Source organism: Athene cunicularia (assembly GCF_003259725.1).
Source record: "Athene cunicularia isolate RWA chromosome 1 unlocalized genomic scaffold, athCun1 chr1_part1, whole genome shotgun sequence".
Taxonomy (NCBI): domain Eukaryota; kingdom Metazoa; phylum Chordata; class Aves; order Strigiformes; family Strigidae; genus Athene; species Athene cunicularia.
In genome coordinates, this window is record NW_020799091.1 from 66,050,224 (window position 1) to 66,070,933 (window position 20,710).

A 20,710-nucleotide genomic window follows, 5' to 3' on the forward strand; every position below is an offset into this window, starting at 1 on the left:
AAAAAAAAAAAAAAAAAAAGAAAGAGTAAGCTATTGGTTCTGCAAGACACCAGCACAAGAACATACACATATTAAGCGCTGTTATCATATACTAAAGTTGGTGTACATTTGGGTTGCAATTGCAGTAAGTTTTCTAGAATAGTATTGCACAACTGATTGATTTGTTACTTAAAAGCCTACTCCACCTAGGAGCAACTAGTGAATAAACAGCAGCATTTACCTGCATCCTCCTTTTACCCTCAAACCTTTCATTCACTCATATGGCCCAGGTGATCAACACCACTGTTCAGGACTGCATCCTGTACTCTTGCTCGTTTAAACCGTTCCATTTCTTAAAAAAGGCACTGAATTTTGGATGTACTGAAGAGAAAGGAATAGAAAGATTCACAGTTTCAAGCACATTTTAAGAGGTGAGAGTTCCTTTAGCAATACACCTTTCATAGCTTATCAGTATAAATATGTTCACAAGTTTCCATTTAAAAATGAGTCATCCCATCCCACTGGAGTAAGAAAACAGAACTCATCAAATGTAGATTCTGCACAGGTTTAATTTACTTCTGAATCACTGAATTAAACTAGTTAAGACCAAGAAGGAACAAAAGTCCTTGCAGTTATTTTGCCAAGTAAATTGCCAGACCTAATCCAAAAGAAGTGTGATCCTTTTTCTAGTTTTTGATTTATAATTAAGTCAAAATCTGACTCATTTTTATGTGTAAAATTGTACAGTGGCATTCTAAAAGTACTTCAACTTTGTGTTATAACAAAAGTTATCATTCTAAGTGTGGAAGATCTCTATTTCCCTTTAGTGAAACCACTGAACCAGGCAGCAAACTACAGTATAGAAAAGCTACAATAAACGCTTGGAAGAACAGCTGTAAAATTTAAGGATTTAATATAAATTTATGAGATAAAAGTATCTGAATAGAGAACACTAAACAGAATCATTCAAGAGTGGGACGTTACAGTCCATATTCATGTTAATTATCCAACTGCACATCTGTATTGCCTCTTCTCTCCTTTCCCCAAAAGCAGAGTAAGCAACCCCCTTTTTTTAATAATACAGTAGATCTATGTGAGTTTCCCTGGCATGTTCTTGGTTCACTCTTAGATTAATCCTTTAACAATTTGTCCCCACCTAATACATGACTACCCTCAATACTAGATCAGGTCAGCTGTGACTACTTGGTACCCAACTGTGCAGTATTTTGCTGACAGACACTCCAAGCCAGCTGAACACTACACAGCTGTGTTAAGTGTTTCTGCTGTACTTTTCTGTCTTTTTGTGCCTACTCAAGGTAGGGCTATTTGGTGATACCACAAATGGTTAGATAACTGAAAGAGGGAGCTCGTGAACAAGCTCCCAGAGTTAGAATTGAAAACACAGATCTTAAATTCCTGCCACTGCACAGGAAGTACAGCAACTGCTATGGTTTCAGACAACTCATTTGCATTCCTGTGTAAACACCAGCAAGGCAAGAAGACATTAACAGCTGTACAGGAATAATACTTAAAATTACAACTTATGCACCTAATATGAACCAGGTATGATGGAAAAAAACCTGAAAAATCACCACTTCTACTCCATCAGATATTATGAGAATCTTAAAAACTGTAGGTGAACTCTGGTCACCGCAATCCTTCTCATCTTAAAAAAACCCATACTCCCAAAACTCCAAGGTTTGACAAAGAAGTTTTAAATAAAGCCTCAAAGAGGCTCAAAAAATACAGGTGGGGTTTTGTCAACCAACACAAAGGTATGTATAAAATAGGAAAATAAAAATAAAATCTGTGTCTATTGCCTCTTTATTAAGCAGTTAGTACTGAAGATTGTTAATTCTTAGGCCCAATCCAGCAAATGAGGTCAAAAAAGCAACAAAACTTGCATAAACTTATCTCAGTTGGTAAAGATGGGAAGAACTAAAGAACTATTAATGAGCCTGTTGAGTGGAGAGCATCTTGATTAAATACAGTGTGGGCAAAACCAAGATGAGGCTTGTTTCAAAAAAGAAAAACAAAACAAAAAAACAAAAAACCAAAACAAAAAAAACACCCCACAAAAAACTTGAGCTACTCATTCACACTGCTAGGTCATAAATTAACTACTTCCAAAACAAAATACTTTAACAATTCACACCTCAATACACAGAAGCTGTCTATGGAGGATGACGTAATGAAAAAAAAATATTTATAAATCCATTAACAAAAAGCATATGGTAAAAACTTCACTCTTATGTCTATTTGATTTAGTTCTAAGCTACTAAGACTAGAAAGGGGTTAGGAACTAACAGAGCTTGTAAAAAGGGACTATTAAAAAAAAGGGAAAAAAAGGATCGCAAGAGGCATATGAAGGCCCCTGGAACAGGAAACACGGGGAACATTTCAGCAAAATGAACAAGGAGCATGAAAGAGTAATTGCAGTAATCAGTTTATGAAAGGAAAACCATCCCCATATATCATTTTTCCAAACGCTACAAAGAAGCAATGAGACTGAAAAGCAATTCAATCAAACCTGAAAACACTCATAGAACATACAGTTGACTTTAACGTCACTGCCACACTCGGTACACACTTAGATTCACCTAAAGACAGAACTAAGTATTATAAGGCAAAAACCTACATTCTCTGCAGAATTCACATATAAAGTTTAAGAAGCATCCCACTGTGGAGTCCTTCTGTAGGTAGATTGTAAACAACTGGTACTTCTCACCAACTTCCTAAGGAAAGCTTATATTCTTAGAAGACAGTCATGGGTCGGTGCTCTTCAGGGTAATGCATGACCATTCCGGATTGCTCTGAATCACTGCCTTCCAAGCTGGATCAAGCAGAAGTGTCACTGCCCAATTTTTAGTTAATGCAGATACAAAAACCACAGCTGATTAATTCAAATATAGCTGTCAATTCAGATAACTATAGAAATAAGATTTCAAGAGTGGTGGGAAAATAGCACATGCCTCTTGGGTCTGAGCAAGACTGGTATTCATTCACAGATATACCAGTGCAGTCTCCAGGCAGTGGTATGATTTACACCAAAGCAAGTCAGACAGCACTGGTGTCTACTTAACCTACACTAGAGTTACATACAGAGGTAGTTTTACTACTACTGGCTGGAATACAGAGTAAATAGGTAAGGAACATGCTTTAATAGCAAAAAGGGACCAGGAAACAGCTCCATCTTGAAGTTTTCATTAAAGCTATGAACAGACTTACTTATCACAGAAACAAGTAAATCAGAGTTCATTAGACACTGTTCATATCTAACTGGCCTCTGCAGTCACAGAAGTTTTCTTTTTAGGCCAAATAAATACCAAGACAAACAAATTAATTATTCACTCTATTTCACCTTGCTAAAGCAACACCAGGACTACCACCCAAGGATAAATTCAGTACTCCATCATGACATAATACCTTTTTTATTACAATATCCAAAAAACCGAGTATGCAAGATTTTGAGATCTCATGATCTCTTCTTCAATCTCAGGAATGTGCCATCTAAAGACTGTATATTTAAACCATAAAGGAGTTTAAATGTAAAGAAAAGAGAAAAACGCATTTTCTTCATAAACATTCTGTGTGTCTCTTCCTACCAACCACGCCATCCTCTGTAAAACCCGAAGATTTCTTTCTGTAAAGCAAATATATATATAGTGTTGGTAGCCCACCCCACCCCACCCCAAGATCAGTTTTTATTAATCTTCTGTATTAGTGTCAACAATCAGCTACAGATACATATTACTTTGAGAATTAAATACATAATCGTTTAATTCAAACAAGCAGAAGGGCAAGAGGAAAAAGCATTATGTGGATGGCACATTTGGTTGTAGATTACCAAAACATTCAGCCTTTACAATTCAATGATTCCTTCTCTAGTAATCAACTTTCAAATAAAATTTCTCTTTGTTGCAATTACAGACCAAAATACACTAGATAGTTTTCTTTACTACAATCTTACCATAGTAGTTTAAGAAGTACTATTACAAAATGCTTTTAATTAGTGTACTCTTTACAAAGAGTCAGAGAGGCAATGTAATAGCAGAGTACAGTGTAAAGAGTGCTTCTAGGAACTAGGAGTTTTTGTCATATACTACTCGGTAAGCGATATAGCTACAGAACTCACAGCCACAACTGTTATGTCTACTCTCTCTCACTTAAGTAGCTGCAGTTTCAGTGCATTCAAACTGTGCCCGATGTCTCTGAATGGAGAGTTCTGCCTGCGTGAGCAATCTGAACAGATTAACACTGGTTTGAATTGAAAACACCCCTCTCTGATCTGAGCTAACTATGTAAACGTACACAGGAGAGGGGAGTTTTGAACTCATCCAGGAAGGTGAGTGCTCGCCATGGCCACTCAAGGGAAACTCTCAACCTGAAGAGAGGTGGTCAGAGATTAACAGAACTGGAACACAAAAAGAGGCAAACAAAAAAAAGGACAAACAGCAACCAACAGAGCAAACACTTTAGAAAGAGCCTATTCCTTAAGCCTGCTTCAGATATTGCTCTGCTCTATAAAAGTGAATTTAGGACCTAAGGCTTGTAAGTTATAAGAGGCCCAGGCGGCCAAGTCCATCTTCAACGTCACTGAAGTGCTTTCACAAGATATAGCTTTTCCCCGTGTTCACTGGTGAAGATGGGAGCCTTTTTGTAGTGTTCCACCAACTCATCCATAGTATTAAAGCGACGCTGCCCAATACAATAGACATTGTCCACGAGCTGCACCTTGAAATGTTTGTTCTTCCCCGATGCCTTTAGAGATACTGAGAAGTCACTGGGCTGTTGAGAAGAATTCAAAAAGAAAAAAAAGAATTACACAAAAGTGAACACAATGAAGGCGTAATTTTGCGGTTTCAGGAACAAGCTGTGTCATACAGTTGATGGTAATTTATGCTAGTCTTTGTTCCACAGCTCAGTGCTTTAGCTACTTAAGAAACCCAATAGTCTATTATTCAATAAATAATTGCCATCATTATTAACGTGCACAGTTAAGTCAGTTAAATGAAAGCTCCCCAAATGCAGTCTAAAGTTGCCAATTACATGACTAAATTGAAAATATTATCTTAGTTACTCAATCTAGAAGCACCAGAATGTCAAAAAGAAGGGAAAAACTTTCATAGTGTATAGTCTCCTTGCTAGAGAGTCCTGGAGAAAGCAATTATTGCAATATTGCTTGGGTAAGATGAAGAAAATTCTCCATATAGCTTTTTTTTAGAGCTGTGACCACTAGAGGGCCGTTCTTGCTTTGCATTGCAAAAGACAAAAAAAACCATTCACCTTTTATCTTCATTACCACGTGTGTGGGGAGTAATTCCTCCTATTGAGAACACCTTTTTTTGTGAAAAATGATAAAGCTATGGAATAAAAACACAGTACAAATCTCACCATCAAACCACCACCCACAAAAGACAAAATATAAGCACTAATTAAGTTATTCAGGACAGAAAAATTTCACATGATAAATCTCTTCATCTTGGCAATCAGAAGAGACCGTTGCCATCCAAACAGCCAGAATGAGACCATTCCACTTTCTGCACCACATGCCACCTGCCATAGGAGGGTAGAAAGGACACACTGTCTCTCGCTTCCAGCTGAACTCTGTCTCTAGCCATTCACCACTCCTGGCTGGCCGTAGAGATGGGAGTACAGGCTTTTGTGGGTGTCACCAGCCAGAAGGAAAATGGAAAAACAGAACAATAAAAAGCACACACCAGAGTTTGTAGCAAGCACTTAACGGAAATAAGTAACACCTGATGTGACTCTGGAGGTACTGCTGCAGGGACTCTGCCTGCTGAAGGCATAACTTCAGGCAGAAACCATTGAAGGTACATGCCAGACTTCAGACACAGCCATCCTGCAGTCCCTTGGTGCTCCCTCCACCACACTGATGCTTCGGTCAGGCCAGCGCTGTGAACCTGAACTCATCCAGGCTAAACAAACCCACAAGGGACTATCTGGTTCACAGCATTGCCTTACAACCAACCACGAACACAGCTGCGGCACAGCACAGGACCAAGCAGCAGGGAGAGGGAGACCTTGGCCATTACTGCTGTCATCAGACTTCAGTTCATGAAACCACAGGTTTCCTTCAGTCCTTTACACTGCATTGTGGGGTCACATACACACTGAGTACGTACCCAAGTAAGACTGAGAGAGAGACTTCTGATGTAACTGCTGTCACCAGACTTCGGTTCATGAAGCCACAGCCTCTGGAGTCCTCTACAATGCGTTGGGGGTCAGATACATACCCAAGTAAGCTGAACAACAGCATTTTCTCAGGAATGCTGTCTTTTCTTGCAATGATGTGGGTCTCTGCCCCATGTATCCCCCATGTTCTGCCTATTCCCAAATCTCATCTGTTGCATCAACCTCTCACCTGTTTTAGCATCAATGCCTTCTCTGCCTTCCCTTCTCACTAGATGTGTCCTACCCAGAGCAAAGCAAGCTCTGGCCATGCTTGTTGAACTGGCTCTGACCCAACTCCCCAGGCTTGCACCTTAGCTTTGGGGAGCAGCTCTTCCCCTCTTGTGCTGTTTAAGCCAGCAGCTAGTTCCCTACACCCCTGGACTAACCCTCTTCTACCTTGAGCCACTACGTTTCAGGTCCACAAGCATCACTTCTTTAAAAATTAATTTTTGTAAAACCCATAGGAGAATTAATTCTTCCATCTACAATCCAGTGCCACCGGACCTTAGCCAGGTCAGTGCAGGCTTGATCAGGAAGGCTGCTTCTGGTATCAAACAGCTCCAAAGCCACCAGCTCAAAATACATGCAGCACCCCCTGTAACTGCCAAGGAGAGAGCTGGGAAGGGTGAGGGAAATGTATGGAAAGAAATGCGTGTAAGAGTATATCTTCGGGGTTTCCAGTGCTCCACCCAAGATATATTTTGTGCTCTGTCATCCATCCCTAGCTCCAAGTTTGAAAACCACTATTTTAAGCCAGCTAGCTCTGGTATTAAACCCCTGCCTCAGGAGCATTGCAAACTGGCTGCACAGAGCTCACACCAAGACCGACCTATCTCCAACACCCACTCCACTGGGTTAAAGCTAACCTAGCTGCACCAACACTGTGCTGTGGTTAAGGCCCCGAATGCAGTGTGGACAAACCCTCCGGCAGCCATAACCATACAGGCCTAGGACCTGTTTCAGTAGATATCTCCACAGCCCGATGCAGCAGCCATTAAACAGTAACAAAGGACAGGCGCGCACGGAACTCTGCAGAACCTCTGGGCTTACGGAGCAGAAATTCAGGGTATGGGCTGTGGGCAGCACACATCGCTGTGCTCTGAACACAGGCTACCCAAGGCAAGCCCACAAGGTCTCTTCAAGGGCAGCACTGAGGGAAGCACTTACAGACTAGCTGCTTAGGATTCTAAAACAGAACATCAAGTCTTGCTGACTAAGTTCTGCTGCTTCCATGGGCAATGCCTAAACCAAATAAAAAACAGTAACCAAGAGGCCCTCATTTAAAATAGAAGACCTAGGAATGGGAAGTTCATAATCTGAACCAAACATGTTTTTTTTGTTTTAGGAACAGGAACAGGTTTCGAAATAAGTGAAATAATCACTTTGTGCTCAGGAAATTTTTAATATTTTCTGACAAAGCACAGTTGTTTTCTGCACATCAAAAATATGAGTTTTCAAAGCTCCTTGTATCTGCTAAGAATCATTATCTTTAGACCAGAAAGGATGTGCTAATGACACACAGAACGGTGCTGGAATGGATCTTCAGACCTCTGATCTCCTGACCTGTGTCCCAGGCACTGGCCAGACTTAGATCTTTGTGAGGTGATCTACACAATATCTACAAATAAATACTCTTCTCTGCCGTTTTAATTATAACTTTAATGAATGAACATTCTCCTGAATTATTATTCTTCCATCTATTCTTCCCAGCCTCAGAGCTGCTAATTAGATTAATGCATAAATAGAAGGCATTATCGCTTATTTTCTCCAGAATATGTTATAAAGTTTATTCTTTTTGTGATGTGGTTTAATTAAAAAAAAATAGCGGAAAGGCTGATCTAACTCTTTTGAGAACCATCATCCGGTGCAAAGAAATGGAAGAGCTTGAACAGCTGTTGCAAAAATCCTGAAACCCTTTATTGGCCTCAGCATAACAACTTCTACAGGATTTAAGAAGAAATAGCAAAAGCAACTGAACTTGCATTTGTTTTTATTTTGGTTCTTTCCCACTCTAATCATCACATAAAATCGTTAAAAGGACTATTTAAAAAAAAATCTCTAGATAAACTACTGCTCTTAACATTACCATTTCAAAGTATGTTGGTTCGATGCAGCTTGAATTGGTTCCCTGCTGTCCTCCTTGGATTTGCTCCAAGTCTGTTTATTTTATTTACTGTTCAAGCTATTTTGTTTCAACTGCTGGCCAATTTTTCTCCCTTCGCCCTCTTAAATTAATTGCTACATTTGGATGTTTGCACACTAACTTTTCCAGGAATAAAAGTCTTGCATACACCAAATAAAGGCACATGGGAAGTAAGCTTTAATCCCTAAAATCTATAGACAAGTTGATGACTCTGCAACAGAATTTCACAGCATAGCTTCATGGTAGGGAACCTGTGAATATTTCTGTACTATCGTAACTGGGAAAACCTAAACCTGAAGTTAAATCAATTCCAAAGACAGAAAATTGAAGATGAGCTGTTATGCATCCACAGGTCTTCAGTCCTGCTGTAGCATTTCTTTGAATTGTTTCAGATTCCTTTAACTGATGATTATGATTAAGATGACCACAGGCTAGCTAGTGCCTACAGCATGTGAAAGACAACGAGTAGGGAAGACATTCCTTTAATTCTACTACTTTGGTAAGGAACTTCATAGTTGTTTCAAAAAAGACGGAAGACTTCATCATGAAGACAAGTTAAAGTGATATAGGGGAAAACAACTGAAATCGGGAAAGAATATTCCCTCATTACAATCCCCATTTGAGAATGAAACAAGATAACTTTATCATAAATGGCAATGTTGGGGAAAAATAACTCCCCTCTGAAAACCTTAGGTTTTTTCCTTTCAGTACACTTCCACTTGGCAATGCCTTTCCTCCATGGAAGATAATCTCATGCACTCATTCTTCAGACTATTCTAGAACCTTCAAGCCCCCATCTGTGAGCCTGCCCTGGAGCTCCACAACTCCTTCCACTCCCATACCCAAGTTCTCCCTCACTCCTCCTCCTACTGAGTCACCTAGCCAAAAAAACAAGTCATAGCTTGAAAGTCGAAGGTCAGGCTGGACAGAACATCTGGGAGGGTTGAAAATTCCTTCTTCTACCCCTTACACCTCATTTAGATATAAACAAATGCCCTTCCTCTCTATGTAATGTTCATCATGTTCCAAAATCAGCATTATGCAGGTCAGAAACATGAATTGGCTCCACTGATCTTCAAATACAGCTCTAATAAGATTTCTATGCTTCCATTTAAAATAAACGACCAGAATATTTCCTTAAACTCGTTTTTAAAGATAAACTTTCTCCTCCTCTCTGCTGTACTCAATCACAGCATGTCAGAGAACATGACAAATACTTCAGTTTTTGAACAGTTGCCACATTTCATTGCTTCTATCCAACACTTGCAGGATTAAACCCCCAGAAAAATATAGGACACCCTGAATGCTGCAGAATTAGCACCTCAAAAAGCACACAAACTCTCTCAGTCTGTGCGTCCTCTCCCTCTGCTATCGCTATTGCTGGACAAAGAGCACAGAAGTTAAACACCATCTCAAAGGACTGATGCAAATCCAGTCGTGTCTACAATCCACAATATCATCTCAATACATCTGCAATCATCAGTATCATCTTAATACTATACCCTGCAACCCCATTTAGGATCAGATACTATAATTTGGTAACTGTGACTATTGTCAGAAGGTAGCCATCACTTCCTAATGAATAATTGCACCTGAAATTGTCCAAAAAATTGCATAGTTCATTCATGCTAATAAACAGAATCGGTATGAGAAAAATATCATCATCTCTGCTTCACTGGAAGACACTGTAGGGTTATGAAGCAGTGGTGTTTGTCTGATAAAAGTTTTGCACCCACACACACAGCAGAGTGCAAAGCGACTGAAAGTCCTGAAAGAAGCTCCCTTTGAAGCCTAAGGGTGTCTGTGGCAGAGACTACTCAGAAGCTAGAGCTGTGGTGTGGTTGTCCTCTCTCATCACCGGTCACAACCTATTACTTCCTGTTAGGTACAGCACTAGCAAGCACAGTTTCCTGGGGTGAATCTGAACAGAAACTCCTCTTCCTTCCAAATTTTCTCCTCTCTTCAGTGGAATCTTAGATCTTCAAAACATGATGATCACCTGCCCAACCCAGGCCAAAGACGTCAGACAAGACTTGTTTGTCTTGTCTTAGGTACTACACAGAGAGGAAGAAAAATCTGACTGCTAAAGAGCCTGCCATTCAAAAAGGGCAAGAAGTGGCTGTACAGAGACTGCATAGATTAAATCTGCATTATTTGTTCAGGAGTGCTACTTAAATGAGACAACAAACTTCAGTTTTTATCAACTGAGCAGCCTGCAAAAAAAGACAAATCAAGCAGTGCTCCTAACTAGGTATGTTCCGCTTCAATCTCCTCTACATCTCTGAAACTAAGGTGACACTACCTAGGTATAACAGAGTTGGCAAAAATGTTATGAGTAAGTAACTCTGCTTGTTACCTATACTATGGGCTTAAATGGTTCAAACAAGTTTATGGTTCTAATAACGTATTCCACAATTAATGAAGATAATCAGGCTCCTAGCTACCTGACTGAGCTCATCTCAGGATATTCTCCACTATGGCAGCATCCCTTAGATCTAAATGTAACTGAAGAGAATATTTTTGGCTAAAGGAATCTAGCTGTGAGACAAACATCTGGTAAGTTAAAACTAGAGAAACATTTAAAAATCTTGCAACTACTAAAATTTGAAATGGAAAAACATGACAGTCTCATCAAGTCAATACAGAATAATACAAACTTTCATCTTTCCAAGGAGAGCTTTTCATAGCTCAGTAAGAAGAGTAAAACTCAAAGAAATCTAAGGAAAAAATTTATAGAGATGACTTTTATAACTATGGTGATGGAAGGCTATAGAAAATCCTAACACAGGTCAAAAATCAGGCATGGGATTAGCAGGATGACTCACAGGTTTATCTATGGGATTTTTTAGAAAGGAATAACCCATGGATCCACAGCTTTAATAGGTGGGTCATAGAAGAATGTAATGGGAAGGGTTGGTCTGGTGGAAAGATGAGCAAACTGGAGAGTTGACAACTTCGTTCTGTTCAGTCTGGTCTCTCTAATCATTATTAATCTCTAATAATTACTCTGATCGTAAGCACACTCCTGGTGACTTTTTGCCACAGCATGCACAGCCTCTGTAGTCACACATGTGAAAAGTGGCAACTGTCAAGAATTTAAGAGTTATTTCTAAAATCTTTTTTTTTGTTCTATACATAGTGAACTTGAAATAGATCTTTTATGATCTTTTCCCCAATGCTATCAAGCATGCCCATTTGTTTATTATATATATCACTCCTGGCACTTTAGAAAAAACAAACCCAACCAAACACCAAACCAAACTAGCAATCCCAACGTTTTTATAATTCACACAACACACATTATATGATGGTATGATATATAAAGACTAGGACAGACAAAAGTTTGAGATGTAATAAAATACTTCTTTAAACCTAATAAAAACTAAAACGCTTAAGTAGTTCTAAGACAAAGGAGGCATTTACATGCATAACTATAGTTTTTCTCATCACTCAAAAAAACCCCCAAATACAGGATCTGAGAGACCAGATCAGGATTAGAAAGAGAGAGAAAAAAAAAAGTTCCTCAATTCAGCACTTTTTTAAAAAAATGTTTGCAAAAAACTTGCTGCAATATACATTTTCTGGGATTCCAGTAAAAGTGTTAGATGCTGGAAACAACTTGAAAACCACATTCTGAATGAATCTTTTTGTGCTCCACAAGCAACAATTTCCCCAGCAACAATGCAGGCAGCAAATCTGAAACTGCTTTGAATACAAGTGTGTTTAGTGTTACAATGTCATATTAAATTAAAAGGTTACTGTGTCCTGTCAAGGAAATTAGTTTACTCCAGAGGCAGACTCTTAAGAGTAAAGAAACAAGCTGTAGCACAGTGGTCACTGTGACATGGCATGCGCTGAGAAATGGCTGCGCATTTTTGTATTTTAAGTAACATACTCATTTTCAAACACTCCTTCTGGCACTTTTGAGAAAGACGGAAGGAAATTGGTAACTGTCTCGGGATAACCCAAAATGCAGCATCAAGCTCTGAAAGCGAGCTTCTATCTGCTGGAGGGACACACCAAGGGTATGCTGCACCCAGTACACCTGCCTGCCCCTGTCAGACAGGATGCCACCTTGAAGAGACAGCTGAACTACTGTAATTTAATGATTACCATAATCCTCTAGAAGACTGTATACCCCACCCTCAGTCTTTCCTTCTGTTGACCAAACAAACTTGATTCCTCCCAGACTCTGTAAGTCAGTCATGTTTTCTACATCTCTTTTTCTTCCCGTTCTCCTCTGGTTTATTTGCATTTGCCTTAGTTTAGTGCAAAACCAGCACAGAGCTTCAGAGAAAAGGTAGTTGGACAGCTATTGTGTGCCTTCTGCAAAAAAAGATTAATCAAGGGAAGATGCTTGAAATGTAATCAGACAATACTGCATTCAGAAAAAAAAAATAAATATTCGGGACTATTACAGAACTATATTTTGGTAATAATGTCACACACAATGTAAAAATTTCAGGGAATACCAAGAGTCCTAACTTCAATAACAATAATAATAAGCTACTAATGTTTTCCAAAAATTAGAATGCAAATTTTTATTTGGATTTAGAAAATCATATAGAATAGCAATTGCCTTGTCTTTCAGCTGTTGTGCTGCTGTCACTAGATGCCTCTGTTCATCTCCCTCACCAAGAGCCAACATGCCAGCTAATCCCAAATTTTAGTACTGCCTATGAGGAACACATGAAAAGTCAAACCGAAGGCTGAAATATTTAGTGCTTGCTCACTAAAGAGTATCCTTTAGTATGCACTACCGAACAAATCTGCCTCAATACTACTTCAGATTTTGACTTCATTTTGGGACCTCTTCTGAGTAGCTGAAATTGTAATTTAAGAAGAATAGAATCAGCAAATGAAATGTGAAACATACTTCCAAAAAAGTATCAGGAGCTAAAAGGATCTTACTTCCAGATTTGAGCTCAAGCATAATTCTCCTCCTTACTTAAAGCAAGTTGTTTTCCAGCACAGTCATGTCAACACCTACTACTGAATAGTTACTGAAGTCCTTTACACGAGGAATGGTATATGGGAAAAGTTTCCCCCCAGTTTAGAGATAATTATGATAACACATATAACAAGTTCTAACTAGAAGTGATATATGCAATCAACAAAGCTTTCTGAAGACTTTCGTTAAGAGTCAAGGAATCTTTTAAAACTGTATTATGGCTCAACCTATATGCAGTTGATACTGCTTTAGTTTTTATTTGCAATCTGCTATAAACCAGGATAGCCCACAATACAGGCACAGTGAAACCTTATAAAAATATGGCATATAGACAGATGTCTGTAGCTGTATAAGGTGTACTTATTTTAGTAATACCGTATGCTCAAATTAGAAGACTGAGCTAATATAACTATATTATTTTTGAATTTATACATGAAGTAACAAAATACTAAGATAGAGGCATTTACTAAACAACAATTTGTCTTCATGAAATGGCCCTACAGCTTAAGCAATAATTGCAGAAAAGCCCTAATCAAATTCAGATTATTTTTTTTAATGGTATCTTTCGAATTAAGTATTAGGGAATTATTAAAATCTGTCATCTTTCAAAAAATCACAGTCAAGGGATAATTAAATTTTGAGTGCTTTAACTATGAATTCTCTGGCCTCGGCACACATGAAAGGCCTTTCAGTGTAATTTTGAATTTGGACTTTCAGAATTACAACGATCCCTAATCAGCATTACTCATATCCCTCTGATATCATCAAGGCTCAATTTACAAAGCATATGAGCTGCTGACTTGACCCTCTCTGTCAACCTAAATAATCTAAGTAGAGCATAAATACATTAAAATGGGATTTTAACCTGTAGCTTAAATAACTTATGTTGTTATTCTGCTTTTAATTGAATAAAACTGACCAATGCAGAGATCCCATTTTAAATTAGCTTTAAAATCAACGTAACAACTGAATTTGCAATTCACAAGAATTATTTCATCTTGTAGTGCTGTACATTTGAGGAGGATCACATATGAGGAACACATGAAAAGTTAAATTGAAACCTGAAATATTTACTTGCTTGTCCGCTAATTAAAAAACCCTGGATAACACAGACCATAGCCGTTAAACTTCAGTGTAAATGTCACTGCATTTCAGTAACAGACCAATTCTCACAAGCAGTAAGCGTCTGGGTGGCAACACTGAAGCGCTGCTTGCTTCTTTAAGGGTGAAAAGCCCTTTACTACAGATAGGGAAGCTATTAACTGTCACGCTTGCTAACCCAAGCATCAGGAATTACAAAGCCTGCCGGGCTGAGAACCACTTACCGAAGATTCACTATCTCTAACAAGGAAATCTCCTTCCACTCCCCTTTCGTTCAGGGCACATTCTGCTTGATGTCGGGTAACATTCCCATAATACCACTCTCTTCCAGCAAACCGTCCGGTAGAAGAAGGTCCCGTGTAGCTTATCTGGGGCGGATGGGAAGTGTTAATGGTAGGACCATCGCTCATGATTACTACATAGTTTTTAGGAACAAGACCAATTTGCCCTCTGGAATTTTTACATTTCCACCACTCCGGGTCATTTTCTGGCTTTTCAATGACTTCCATTGTTTCCCCTTTTTCAAAATTGAGCTCTTCTTCTGTGACGGAGCTGAATGGGTACAGTGTCTGAACAACATGGAGTACTTTGGTGACCTGGCCGTTACTCATGGAAGCACCTTTCCTTAAGCTGAGAAAGCTGGGTGAATCGGCAGTTGCCTCCTCAACCTCCTCTACCACATAGTTCGAAGGAAACCATCCGATCTGTCCATTGTAGCTACCTCTCCACCAGCCGTCGCTGCACTTCTCCATGACAATCACTCGGGATCCTTTAACGAGGGACAGTTCATCCTCCCTCTCCGCAACGTAGGCAAATTTCACGTAGGCTGGAATGTTAAGATCGTAAATCCGGTCAGCGCTGCTGCCGTTGGACGGGTATTCTGCGTCTGTGCTAGGAGTGGGTGAGGCGTCTCTCGCGCTCGTCTTTCTCTTGGTTTTTCCCAAACCTGTTAAAGAGAGAAACGCAAAGTGGTCACTCGGAATGCTTGTCCGCAGACTGCAAACGCTGTTATTTAACAACACTGCTAAATGGAGATCTCTTCTGTAACACTACATTGTCAGGAAACATAACACCTTTAAGAGATTATCTTTAACATCCAACTAATGCACCATTAGGTAAGGAGCAATTTGCATTATAATGGCTCTCCTCCCTTCCCAGAAGTACCAGAGTTTTAACACACTTAAAAATAGTGGTTTCTTCACTGTGAGAACAGCTAATCACTGGAACGGTTGCACAGCTTGCTGTTGTCTCTTAAAAATCCAGCCAAACGATCATGCCTTTTAATTTTAGTGATGACTTTAATTTAGCTCAAGCAAAACATAAAAGAAAATCTACAAAAATAAACGAGCACAGCAATAAAATCTTAAGTTTCCCTGCAGATTACGTTTTGCTCTCTTCATTCTTCAGTCAGTCCCCAGGCAGCTACAGCTGCAACTCCTTCCAACTACAAACCGTCTTTTGAAATGCACACCTCTTTCATCTACATTACATCACGTAAACCTGACAGTGAAGAAGACTATTTGCATACATTCCCCTATAATCTGTAAATTCTGATGTACTGTTGTGGCTTTAATTATAGCACGAAATACAATGTACAGAAGAAACAACAATAACATTAAAGAGGTAACTTTTTTTTTTTTTTCTTAATTAGAAGAACCATGATAATGTCTGTTTTAAATATAGAAGAAAAACTGCACAACACAATGTACTTTTCAAACTTTTGCAGCAAGGACTGCTTAAGCTTTATATATAAACAGAAAGCTAAAGTGAACAAGTAGCCCTCTCTTGTGGAATTAATTTATGAAAGTTCTGAAGAGAAAACAAAGTGAAGTCTCAGTATAGCACAAACCAAGCAACACGCAAAATGTCATTCGGGGGACAGAAAGCAAAAACCAACACAGAAATAGGAGACTGTGTACTTTTCTCTATGATAGAGTTTTGCTGGCAGGTGAGAGATTCCTTGAGAAACAATGAGTGCATGCCGATTATGGCAGATTGAGTGGAAAAAAACATTAAATAGGACTTCAGTTTTGTTTCTTTAGATAATCTGGTAAGAGATGCATGCTATTTCATTTTTAACAATTCAGGACTATTTAATCTGGCTGCTCCACTGCTGAAGAGTGTGTTCATTTTTTAAATATATATGTACACACATACACAATTAATATATACAGCAAACCTGTTTGTTCAGTGCAAAACTACCAGGTTTATTTCACAGGGTTAGCTGTACAGCATAGGTAAACAACACACACATGACCACGCAGGAATTGCTAACTAGAAGGGTTAAATACAAAATACAGTCTTAAGGTCTCAGAAGACAGCAGAAAATTCCAATGATCCTAAAGTGTTTCCTGACCTTCCTCAGGAGCTCCTTGCTTCCTGCTGAAACCTGCTTACATCCTAATGTCATTCTAACTACATCATTTCAGCCAAGGGCTGGTGGCTGCACTTTCAGGCAAAATGAGGGAGAGCAGTTTACTGTACTAAAGGAGACAATTGCAGGAAAAGCGCTATTCAGAATCTGGCCAGGCTCTGATCTCTGCCAAGACTGGAAATTTTCATCAGTTTAGAGAGCATTTTCAACCAAAAGACAAAGATGCATCAGAACTAAGGAGCATTAAATCAAGGTGATATAAACAAACTCAACTTAAGGGTCATTCTGTTATGAAAGGGGAAGAATTACCTGTTATAACTTCATGGAAAACAAACAACTGTATTTCAGTAGATTCACTCTACACTGAGATGAACCTTCCAGATTAAAATCTTGGGTTTTGATGTGTTTTGTAATGGAGATATGCAGCATCACTACTTAGAGTTACAGCAGAAAAAAAATACAAAAAAAAGTCAACAGATGATGAAGTAGCTGGCCAGGAGGAAACTAGCTGAAAATCAGAGTGCAGAGATAACTGTGAGATATGGGGATGTAGTGTGATAAGAGAATGCCATAAACAAGTATCTACAGAAAAAACTGTTGACAAACAGGTAAAGGAAACAAATCTAAAAAAAAAAAAAAAAAATAAATCTGAAGTCTGATAATAGCGTCTAAACATTTAGCAAAAGGTTATCATCCAAGCACTTTCTTTCATTTGGAGTTTCAGTAAGTTTCATCTTCTTCCATAAACCTTCCAATGCTGTGTCTGACATTTTAAATGTTCCTTTCTATCCTCCCCATTCAACATAACCATAACAACATAGGAAAAAATTGGAAACTTCATTTTATTTTTTCTTTATTAATAAAGGCACTCAGAGCTCTTCAGTTTAAACAACATTTAATGTATCAAAATTTTTTAAGGCAGATAGCATGGTAATGGTTAGCCTTTTGCAATAGCAGTGGTGTACACCAAAGACTGTGTTTCCAGCTGGTTTGACCAAGGTAACTATGCAGAGACCCATCTGCAGCCAAACACAGCAAAGGGCATGCACAACATTACCTAACACTCATTTTTTTTCTGTGAGGTTACAATATTCATAACTGTGTCTATGACAGAAGAGGAAACAAGTTGTTCCATGAGCAGAACGAAGGAAATCTGTTCCTGTTTTTCTCCTTATACCTCCTGCCACATTACTCCTCCTCTGCCTCCCCCATCTCCTGCAGGATCCACAATAAGCCCCCTTACCATATGACCTGCCTTTACATCACCAGGTCCTTCTCATACCTCCATCTCCCCACTGCAATCTCCAAACTGCCTTCAAAGTATACTCCATCTCCCCTGGTGTTGTCCTCCCTACCTTTGTTGGGCTGGCCTGCCAAGCACAGTGCCTGGCACCCCGCTGTCTTTCAGCCCTTCCTGGATTGAGCAAAGATCTGGGATTGCTCTGGCTTCTCCTCCAGTGAGGGACACCAGCAATGACCCTCCCAGGCACCGAGTTGGACAAAACTACTTCGTTTATCTCTGCCAGTCTGTCAAGTTTGCTTAAAATTGGCTGATTTATCAAGAGTGGACAGATGGACGGACGATGACAGCTGACTGTGACAGCATGACTAGTGTAAGCTTCACTTCCTTAGGAAACAAGTGTAAAAAGATAATTTAGTAGGAAGGCTGGTTACAGCTAAGCAAGAATAAAGTTAGGATGATTATAAGCTTCATATGCATCTATGACAAAAATCACAACTCTGTTTAAAAAAAGTACATTCTACATGAGTCATCTCTGGAAAAATAAACACTGCCATTACGCGCTACTAACAGAAATGTTCACTTACTACTATTTGCAAGGGTATCCCCATTCTTATATCCAAATGGAATCAAAGCCACATAAGGAACTCCAGGGAAAATGAAACATGCAAGCACTTTGGGAGCCACATTTGGACGAGTCAAATATACTTGTCATTGTGGTCATAATTTTGGCATTTTTATTGCCTTCGTTTTAATGAAATCTACCAGTGAAATACAGCTGTATTTTCCCATTCTGATTCATCGGTTACAGTTCACCTGAAGCTGTAATCCTTTGTAATACAACTAGTTGTTGTAAGGAGGAGCCTAAAGCAATGGATTAGCTTTCAAGTGCAGGGGAAGAGTGGGAGCAAAAACACTGCAAAGCAATAGAAAGCCTGTTTTATGTTATTGCATCTCATAGGAAGTAACACTGTTTACAACCTACAATTGACCCACAATAAACCAGTTCTCATACAAACAAGTTACCAAGTGATGCGAGTAGGTTTAATTTTTTAGGTGGATATATTGCTGAGATAAAAAAAATGGTTAGCATAAATTCCAGAGAAGGGATCCACTGCAAATCCTCCTCTCCAGAGTGAAAGAAATCCTCTGGCCCCGAGGTTAGTCCGAGGGAGACTTTAATGTGCCTTCAACAGTATTGCGTGTTCTCTTCCTTTCCTCACTCAGTTGAGACTCTAAAGAATAGCTTGTTTTGAGAGCAGCAGGCCAAAGGAAGACCAGTTTCCTATGAATTTGCTTCCTGCCTCTTAAGTCTCCATTGTGCAAACCCCAGCTTTGCACCCTTTCGTAACCAGCTTGTCCCCACGATGGCCTTCCTAGTTTATCCCCAGGTGCTCTGGCTCACACCTCCAAACACTCTCCCTGCAGCACTTCCAGCCTTCCCACCTCATGCTTCTCCAAGTTCCCCCAGAAAATGTCTTGATCTCCCCCCAACCCCAAATCTCAAAGTGGTGGAATTTTCTTTTGGTCACTCCCCTTTGGCGTGATGCTGTGACAGTGCCAGTTCCCCTACCCCTACCTATGTCTTCTGCCATGCTGGCCATGCTCCTGGCCCAAAGACTGGCCACCTGTCAGCACAGATGCCCCAACTGCCCAGCCTTCTCCTACTAAATCCAAAAGAAGGATTTCTCTCTTCTTCTGTCTCCAGTGAAGGCACTGAAACAAAGCTGCAGAGCTACGATCTTTATGAAAATTGGTGCTTAGGATAAACAAGTTTAATTATCTTTAAAACTTTATCTTAATATATATATATATAACACTTGTATAGAAAAGGATTTTTTTGCCACTAGTAAAAATTCATATTCCATTACTAATTATGATTTATATTACATACCACCTTTACTAGAAAAAGCCCATTCAGGTATCTTTTCCTAAGTTTAGGAAGATTTATTTGATGAGTCCTTCCATGCTTCTGCGAGCTTGTGTCATTGCCTGAAACAGATGAGTGACCACATTTTACATTCTAACCAATTTTGCTCACCCCCAGAGGTGAAAGGACAGATTCACCGATGTGGCTATACAATGCATCTCCGCAGGCTTATCCATACTCACATGTGTTCTATTCAACAATAACTTTCACTAAACACTGAAGATATTTGAGTCAAATTGTCTAGCAACCCCATCTCAAGACTGCTCCCAAAATTTATTACATCTCATATGTAACTTAACTTTGAATAGACTAAATACAGTTGCATTTCTTTTCTAAAGGAATTTTAAGTTTATTTGATACAGGTTACTGACTTTTCTGTTTTCCCATCTTCTATATATAAAAAAAAGTCAGTCAATACCCAAAGCCAATTTCTGAGAAACAGTTGGCAAGTGAAACTAGTATCATCTGAATTCTTCCAACTTATCTGTTCTAAAACCCTCTCTGATTTTAACACATAAATCAGGAGCAAAAATATTTTCTGTAGCACAGCTGCACATCAAATCAAATTCACAGAACAAAATAAAAAGGCTTTTCAGAAGGTACAACACAAGAAAACTGTATTGCTTTGAGAAATCATAAAGGCAACACTAAATATTTCCAAAAGAGAATTCCTCAATCCAGAACACAATGAAAGAGACTATGCCACTTAAATATGCCAGATACAACTGCTTAAGAAGCCTCCAACAACTTGTTATTAAACTATTGAGAGCAATTAAGGAAGGACACCCTCCCTCCCC

General features: G+C 39.1%; 1 protein-coding gene and 1 long non-coding RNA gene across 2 annotated transcripts in view; one reads left to right on the forward strand and one right to left on the reverse strand.

The window, feature by feature from the left end:
* The first annotated feature begins 2,221 nt into the window (after nt 1–2,221).
* Nucleotides 2,222–4,408, forward strand: LOC113483795. Its single transcript, XR_003399092.1, has 2 exons — nt 2,222–3,085; nt 3,153–4,408. It is a non-coding gene; the product is annotated as an uncharacterized LOC113483795 (long non-coding RNA).
* NCK2 (NCK adaptor protein 2) overlaps nt 3,395–20,710 on the reverse strand; it is a 68,083-nt gene continuing 50,767 nt past the window's right edge. Inside the window, exons 4-5 of the mRNA XM_026855641.1 lie at nt 14,594–15,315; nt 3,395–4,767 (exon numbers count right to left, since the gene is read on the reverse strand). Of these exons, the coding sequence (XP_026711442.1) occupies nt 4,573–4,767; nt 14,594–15,315 (917 nt within the window). The 3' untranslated portion in view covers nt 3,395–4,572. The remainder of the gene's footprint in view (nt 4,768–14,593; nt 15,316–20,710) is intronic.